The 9,009-nt window shown below is 39.2% G+C and overlaps 1 protein-coding gene across 2 annotated transcripts in view; it reads right to left on the bottom strand.

Moving 5' to 3' along the window:
- The window catches only part of pih1d1 (PIH1 domain containing 1), a 27,377-nt gene that overhangs the window by 13,506 nt on the left and 4,862 nt on the right, over positions 1-9,009 (bottom strand). For both annotated transcript variants that reach the window (XM_014021465.1, XM_014021464.1), the window contains exons 2-3: positions 8,010-8,099; positions 1,115-1,172 (exon numbers count right to left, since the gene is read on the bottom strand). In XM_014021465.1, coding sequence (XP_013876919.1) covers positions 1,115-1,172; positions 8,010-8,087 — 136 coding nt within the window. In that variant the 5' untranslated portion in view covers positions 8,088-8,099. The remainder of the gene's footprint in view (positions 1-1,114; positions 1,173-8,009; positions 8,100-9,009) is intronic.

Raw genomic sequence — 9,009 nt, 5'->3', positions numbered from 1 at the left:
CACTTACATTTAACATTTTGAATTTATTTATTTTATGACCACAGTTTTATTTATTGAATTGTCTGTTTTTGTTATGTTTATATAAAACATCTATTTTTGTGTTGATAAGCCTGAGTGGTCTGTTGAATGGCTGTTGACTGTATTTTGTTCAAATAGTTGTCATGGGCAGCTTACACAATAAAAAAATGTTTGTCATAATCATGTCTTCTGATTATTTGACAGTATTTTTTTCTTTTAAAATTTAAGTGTATTTAATTAGGTTATAATGCAAATACAATACAAATTAAACCAAGATTTAGAATAATTATCATTTTGATCCATACATTGGTAATGTGTGACTGGGCCTCGTGTCACTTTATGTTCAACAAATTGGGCCCCGAGGTCAAAAAGGTTAAGAACCCCTGAAATAAAGGATGCGACTTTGCTTTATTCACTGAGAGCATGAGAAAGTTGTACTCATCAGATAATTAATTCACCAGATAATTCAGAGACGTTCTGAGTTTGGTTAGTTTCATCACCCAGGAGCTACAAGCTAACGAGGCTAGCTTTTAGAACTATTTTTGTCCCGAGTCCAGTTTGATGAGCCGCTGACCAGCGTCYGTGCCCAAATTTCCTGCCAGGACACCGACTACAGGCACTCAGTTTCAGCTAAAGAGCTCCTGTCCATCTGTCTCAGGTTGGTGGATATCATTCAGGAAACTGGTCAGAAAATTTGTCACTACGCCACACAGTGGAGTCTCTGATTGGTTGACGTGCCTCGTCGAGCTACAAAAGTTTGGATTTTTCAACTCCAGTGTTTGACGTGCTTGATGCGTGATGTCAAACATGCCGCTGTAATCGTGTTAAGACGCATCGCAGCACTTCCCGACGCTGCTTGACGCGCGTCAATCATAGACTTTGCACGTGCTCCAGAGGCTATAATTGTGTTTGGTGTGTATGCAGCATCACTGAAATAAATGACAATCTTACTTGGCATCTATAGTATTATTTACCTAAATTTAAAACCTGGTAAAGACTAGAACGTATATTTATGTACCCATAAGAAAAACTTTAGAACCAATTAATAGTAACCTTTTATAAAAATGGCTCCACCACTTATTGCAGAGAAACTTACCAGGTTGAGGTCGGATTACTTTGGAGTCTGGAGTTTCAGTTTGCAGCTTCCCCATTGTCTAAAAAAAGGCCAAATATTTCTTCTGGTTATTGAAGATAAACAGCACATATTTTGTGTAAATAAAACGCTAAAAGACATTTATTAGAACAAATATTGTATGCTTTACACTTGTGAAAACCATTTGCAAATGTTCTTACAGAACATATATGCATTATTTACAAAACTACTAGAATTCAGTGGCTAGTTTAGCTTTTCCAGTAGAAAAACTGATTAATTAATTGACTGGTTCTGCTGTCCAGTTTTGACCTTGTAGTTATAAAAGCATTTAAGAACATACATTTTTTTTAAGTTTGATGTACCACTGAAACAACTAGTGTGGGGTTTTAAGATGACTTGTAATAATAAAACTTAACCAATTTTGAAAATGCCTATAATTATGTATAAATGATATAATGAATATGATTTATAGKATCAATAATTATCTGTATGGCATCATATTTAATTCTTTAAATATGAGGGCAAAATCTAACACTGACAGCAGAAGCTTAGAGTAAWTTTTTTTTTTGCATATACAGCAAAATATGATAAAGACAAAAAAATAAACACCTATGTTCAATGGCAAATGTTGAAAGTAACAAAATTGTTTTAAAAAGGAATTTGTGAGTTTTCAAGTAAGTGATTAGTAAAAAACAGACTTCCATATATGGTCAATGACATCAAATAGGATTCCGATCAGGGTGAGACAGACAGTTTTATATTGCACCACAAACTGGACCTGGAAACTGGACAGATCAGCCGTGGGGACAAACCTGCAATTAAGGTGTGGACATGGAAAGTTGTGAGGAAACGGTAAGCTTTGCGGGTTAGGCATTCGGTATTAATGTGTCAACAGAATCTGAACTTCTGTAGACTAGATCCTCCCAAATATAACAAGGACTTTAATAAGGTATTCTCTGACTTTTTGGCTTGAATCATGGCCAAATGTGAGCATGCTTTAATCATTGGGGATTTTAATTTTCACGTGTGCTGTCCCACTAAGCTGAAGAAATTTAAAGTTAGGAAGAATAGTACTGATGTTAAAAGCACAACGCTATATTCTTAAGTTCTCCTTGTTGTAATGTTGACAGTGTTTATACCTATTTCAATCAAAACATAATAGATTAGTTACATGTCCGAAACATCTGTTACAAAACATAATTAAACGTTGGAATAACATTAGATGAGAATTTTGTCTGAATGCCTGTGACTCAGCCATAGGTCAGCAGGGGGCGAGCGAAGGCATTGAAGAACCTGTATAAATAGATGGACTTCCTGGTTCTTCAGGAGTGTGGGTTTCCTGTCTGCAGGCGCAGTAATAAAACCCACTCGATTCCAGAGTTCTGGTGTTGTATGGTTTTCATTCCTCCTACAAATCATTTTATTTAACAATTGTGTTTATAATACCGACTTCAGTTTATTGAATATGAATTTTCTTACAAAGCCATTGGTCAAAGACTTTTTACACCTTTTAGAATCATTTCATCTTGTTCAGTCTGTGTCAGGTCCAACCAAAAACACGACCACACTCTGGACCTTGTGTCATCTTTTGGTTTACCGGTTTTTAACATGTGACAACGTGTTTTCTGATCACTGTCCTATGCTTTTTGAAACCTATTTGCCAGGCTGTGATTTTAAACCTTTGATTCAGGCATGTCATCATYTTTTTAAGYCCTCTGCAYCTGAACAGTTTTKTGTTGTTTTTAACGAGGTTTTAGAGTGTTGCCCTGGTTTTATTACTGGTTTTGATACTGATTTTAATGCTGGTTTTAATACTGATGAGATTACTTCCATCTTTTATCGTAAATGCAAAAATYTTCTTGATGATGTTGCTCCCCTCAAGARAGTTGAACCAAAATCAAAGTCTGAACCTTGGTTAAATGAAATTTCTTGTTCTGCCAGAAGTGTAAGAAGTTTGAACAAAAATGGAAAAAAAGATAAACTGCAAGTGTCTTTTAAGTGTCATAGCCGCTCCAAAAGTGATGAACCTTACTCRATCAGTTCTACTTTGATCTTCATGGCTTGTAGATAAACCATTGAAGACATCCACTAAATCATTTGAACTTTAAATTGTCGTCACTGCATACTCCTCCATCAGGAATAAACTCTCCGGTCTCTGGCTTAGGGTTGGGCAATATTGGCAAAAAAATTAATCGCGATTAATGGTGCTATTTAGCCGATAATTAATTTGACGATTAATCCCCTGGAGTCCCTGGACACCCTTATGTCCTGGTAACATGACCAATTTAGTGGGAAAGATTTGCTGTTTATAAAAAAATGTTCCGAACTGTGTGAAAATGACAGATTTCAGGCTATACATCATGTTTTAAATTGTGTTGATAGATAAATAAATTACAGAAATTTATTTTTAATGTTCGTCATATTTGAAGTGGAAAAGAGCACCGAGCGGACAGACCGGAGTAATCTCCAGTCAGTCTGCCTGCTGGCATTGATCGTATTAAACGTCAAGTACCAAAAAGTAATCGATTAATGTTTTTCTGACGATTAATTGCACACGATACGATTATGCCCAACCCTACTCTGGCTCATTACTTTTTTGATGTCATCAGCCTTCAGAGTTCATTCTACTAAAGTGATTAACCGGTACTTGGGACTGCAATGGTGGGTGTTGACCTTMAAATAGGCAGACTAATGTTGCGCTCACACCAAAAGTGATTTGAGCATCAAAAATGCATTTAACACCTCAAGTTTGATGTCAGATGCTCATCAAAACTGCTAGACGCGCATGAAACGTCAAGAGCCTCTTGGTTGTTTTCCTCCTTTGCCAGTCTCTGTTTAATGGCGGATGGAATAAAGAAAGTGGCTTCTCTTTAGTTACTGAGAGCGAGAGTGCGTCGCTCTCACTAGATAATTAATCCATAATTAATTTATGAAATAATTCAGAGAAGTTCTGAGTTTGATGAGTTTCACATCTCCAGGAGCTGCGAGCTGACGAGGCTCACTTTCAGTACGGTTTGACGAGACGCTGACCCGCATCGGTGCCAATATCTCCAGCCAGGACATCGACTACAGGCACTCAATTTCAGCTAAAGACCTCCTGCCCATCTGGGACCTCGTGTACAAAGACTTACATGGATTTCTTACTGAAACCTTACATACGGTCAAATCCAGAAAACGGCGTATGCACAAAAAAATCCAGATGTATCAAACTGTGCGTACGCCTGAACCAACGCACATTGCTTTTGTACATCACAATTAACGTGGAACTGAGCGCAGGTAAGACACCTCCCCTGACACGCCTTCATTAACATATGTTAAGCAGATGCTAATTACTTCCTGCATGTGTGAAGGACATGTGTGAGTGATCCCTGCACGATCAGAAATGATTTCTAATGTCATAAATGTAATGAATTTAATATAAAGTGAGTGTGAAAAAAATCCTAAGTAAAAATAGGAATAAAATATGTTTATCACGCAAAGAATGAGTGATTGTGTGTCGGTGTGTGTGTGTTGCACAAACCGGCTTATCACTTTGCGCACAAGTTTATTACCATAATTACTGTAAACACAGAGGAACTTAAATGTTTGGTAGAACATAGATCTTAGTCTATTTCATAGCTGATATGAAGAAACGAGTCTCTGCGTCTCAGTAGAGTTTTCATGACGTGATGTTGGAGTCTCCACAAACGCTGCAGCCTTTGTGCGCAGTCTGTTTGTCTGTCCAGCTTTTGCTCTCCTACTTACAGCATTTTCACAAGTTGTAAAGTGTACTTCCACGTGTCATTTTGGAGAAATCTACAACATAAACGCAACGTATGAAACACCTCCACTGCTGGCGAGGGTAACTCACATAACTCAGCCTTTAGAATCAAATGAATGAGACCGTTCTGTTGGTCATGACTCAGCTTTGGGTGGACTGGACTGACACGGTCCAGATGGGTCTGCCAGCTCCCTCTGGAAAGCTCCTGTGGAACCCCAGTTCAATCGCTGCTGCTGCACGTGCACGCGTGGCACACGTGGCTACTCGCTGCGTCACGCTCCCAGAGCGCAGCAGTGCCAAACTAAAAATGATTTTTCCTCAAAACGGCTGATGAGCCACTCGTCATCAGAAAAATCTGTTTATAAATAAAAGCTCTGTGTGTTACACTATTTATTATATCCTCTAGTAAGGCTGAATCTGTTCCTGTTAAATTTATTTTTGGCACAACTTTGCGCGTCTTTTATTTAACTGCGTCCATGTGGATGTAATAATTGTTAATCATGTGGATGTAAAAATTGTTAATCATGTGTGTCTGGTGTGAACAATAATCATTTTTACATCATGAACAGTTTCTCAGAATCACCTCTAAGTGTCGCCAATGGAACCAAAGCCACAGAAACGTGCGTACGCCAGCCCTGGAGTTGGCGTGGGGCTGTGCACATTTCCGCATTCAGTTGAGTTTTGATACATCCGGAGTTTTGCGTGGAAAATGGCGTACGCAAGATTTTTGTGCGTACGCACCGTTGATACATGAGGCCCCTGGGCATCATTCAGGAAACTGTCTCATCGGAAAATGCACCGCAATGTCACATAGTGGATAGAGATGTCCCGATCAGACCAAAAAATTGGGTAGAATCGGATTTAGTCYTGTGATCGGGCCGATCCAGTTTTTGRGACAGTTTTCAGCATCATCGTGATTTACAACTGCCGTTAAGAAGTCAAGACGCACACAAGTATGCAACCATGTCCCCAGTGTGGGAACACTTTTCAATGTAAAARYATGATGCTGAAACTGCATCTTGCAAAATCTGCAAACTGGATGTTTCTCGTGGTGGGAACAGCAGGGCTCGCTTTAATACTACCAGCCTTGTCTCTTGGAAAGAAATAAAGAAATAAAGCTATCGGCTRGGTATCGGAAAGATTAATCATTAAAAAAATTGGATTGTATCGGGAGCAAAAAATCTGGATCGGGACATCCCTGATGGTACATTTACACCAAACGCATTTTGAGCATCAGGAGCATCTGGTTTACATGCAAAGTCAATGGTGGATACACATCAAGGGGCGTCTAGAAGCTGAYCAGCACYTCTGGCGCATTTGGAGTAGCGCGATTRGAAGCAGTGCACATGTCATGAACATTTTCCATGCGTGCGGCACGTCAAGCGTCTGACGCGTGGGTTGGAAAATCTGAACTTTTSCTGCTTGACGTGTCGCATCAACCAATCAGAGGGACTCTGCTCAGTGACGCACTGGTGACGAGCCGGAAATACAGGAAGCCCGGGAAATCGGATCACACAAACAATGGAGGAAAAACTGATAGTCCAATCATTTATGATCATTCCAGTGTCCATTATCGTGATTGAAATAAAAAGGACTTCACCTGGAGGACMATTAGTGAGGAAGTCGGCATGTTTGGTAAGTTGTCGAAACTACGGTTAAAAAGGCTCCTCCCCTCGAGCGTCTAAAGAAGCGCATCTACGTTAACATCAAATGCACCTGTCCTCACTGGACACCAGCATCAAGATGCGTGCGTTTTGAGATCTTTGGAGGKGCGCAACGCGTTTGGTGTGAACGTAGCATAATAGTGGAGTCTCTCTGATTGGTTGATGCTCTGCGCCAAGCTGCAAAAGTTCAGATTTTCCAACTCCAGCATTCGACGTGCACCTAACTCTTCAAAACGTGACGCGCTAGATTCTCTAGTTGCATCAAAGCACTTCCCGATGCCCCTTGACGCACGTCCGCCATAGACTTTTCATGTAAACCTGGCACCCCTGACACTCAAAACGCATTTGCTGTGAGCACAGCATAACTGGTACAACATGTGATGCTTTTTGGCCATAGGGACATGTTAAACTAAAGTGCAGCCTGTCTAGGGCGCGATTTATGTAGTAGACGGTAGAAACAGTATGAAGTTGGCCTATGGTAGAAATTTACCCTCTACCGGCCTATCGTCATTTACATCATCGCACCTGTGTCAACAGGGCTGCGYGTGRAGAGACAACTGAGCAGGAGTTTGAAATATAATGAAGAAATTATAGCATTTTAAAACARGTATAGAGAATAAATCCTCAAAATGTCCTCCTCCCGCTGTAGAAAGGTTACGTCGGGATTATCCCCCCACCRCCCGCTGCATGWCATGCAGAGCGAAGCTTTAACAACTGTAGTTTTTTCACACCCAAGTTGTCGGAGAAAAATAATGTTTTTAATGTATCGTTACCCACAGAAATGAGAAAAAAAGGCGTGGATTTCGTTCCGTCATAAATCCATCCAGAGACACWCAGCGTCCGATGGGCGGGACAAAGCCAGCATTTATCCAATGACTCGTCTCATTTGGCTGCAGTCTCTGCACGGCTAATGAGCTCTGTAGACGCTCAGCGTCCGACTGTTTAAGCACTGTAAAGCTGCGGGAATGAGTGAAATGAGGAAAGCCGCGTCGTTACCAGTGATAAGAAGCTCATTCTGAACAAAAGTTGAGCACATTGTAGCACATATTTAGTCAATCACATGTTACACACAACAGTATATATTTGATCTTTTTTTTTTTACATTTTAGGGGAAGCTGAGCTTCCCTTGCAGTCTTAGAGAAATCGCCTCTGCGTTACCGTGAAGGGATTCAATTTATACTATGATATGAATTTGAGGTCATACCGCCCAGTCCTAATCCTAATCCTGTCCCTATGGCCAAATTATTTTCAATCTTTTCTGGGGAACCATCTATTTTGTCATGGCAGGTTTCATTAGCTTTTTTATTTATTTATGTATTTATCTTTTTTATATAATTTCATTGAACTAATATTCATAAGGAATGACTGACTCATTCAATGGTTTTCAGTTTCTATGTTTTTCACTATTATTAATAATACACATTTTAAATTTCAAGTTGTTTTAAATAAAATTAAAAAATGAGAGCAAAATTACCTGTAAAAGWAGTTGCTGATATATCTCTTCTTGGTGCTGTAATTCCAGGTCAGAGTTGAGAAGTGAAGAATCGGTCATCCTAAGTTGAAGCTAAAAATTGTAAAAAGCAATAAAAAAATTAATTAGAAAAACAAACGAATGCTGTTTTTAAGATACCATCAATACATCAAACTGCTCCTATTAGAAAATAAAGTCAAGCACTTTTATACATTTTTCAGTGTACAATTTAGTTGGCCTCATTTTCTGTATTAAATAACATCAACACCTTATTTTATTTAGCTTTTGCCACTGGGCTGGGAAATTATGTTTTTGCTCATCATGTCTGTACATATTTATCTACTGTATAGTGTTGGCTAAGGTTGAGCAATATTGGCAAAAACAATCATGATTAATTGTGGTATTTTGCCAATAACAATTAACATGACAATTAAGCCCCTGGAGTCCCTGGACGCCTGCATGCCATAGTCACCTGAGCAATTTAAATCCCTCTAGTYGGAAATATTGGCTCTCRGTAAAAATGTGTTTCAAATTGTGTCAAAAGTACAGACTTCAAGCTTTACAGAAGTTCTAAAATTGTTTTGCTAGACCAATTATTCTACAGTTATGACAAAAAAAATTAAAGATGTTTGTCATATACAAAGCGGAGAGGAGCAACGAGCGAATCGACCAGGGACCAGTCAGTCTGCCTGGTGGCATTTTTTTGTATTAATTGTCAAGTGCCAAAAAATAATCAGTTACAGTTTTTCTGACTATTAATTGCACAGGATGTGATTTTCCCAAATCCTAGTGTTGGCAAAATATTTTTTCAAACTAGTGAACAGGTTTAATGAAACTTTCAGAAAGTAATTGGTGACTAAACATTTACAACTGATTAACTCATGGAATCAACCCCATTCAAAGATAGACGACACACAAATATGACTTCAGGGCAGAGGAGCCCAAAGTGGGGCCCGCAGGCCAAATTTGGCCCACCAAGCCATTTGATTTGGCCCACCAACAG

The sequence above is a fragment of the Austrofundulus limnaeus genome, unplaced genomic scaffold, assembly GCF_001266775.1.
Source record: "Austrofundulus limnaeus strain Quisiro unplaced genomic scaffold, Austrofundulus_limnaeus-1.0 Scaffold294, whole genome shotgun sequence".
NCBI lineage: Eukaryota > Metazoa > Chordata > Actinopteri > Cyprinodontiformes > Rivulidae > Austrofundulus > Austrofundulus limnaeus.
The sequence above is the reverse complement of the archived record's forward strand: the minus strand, read 5'-3'. Positions and strand labels throughout refer to the sequence as shown.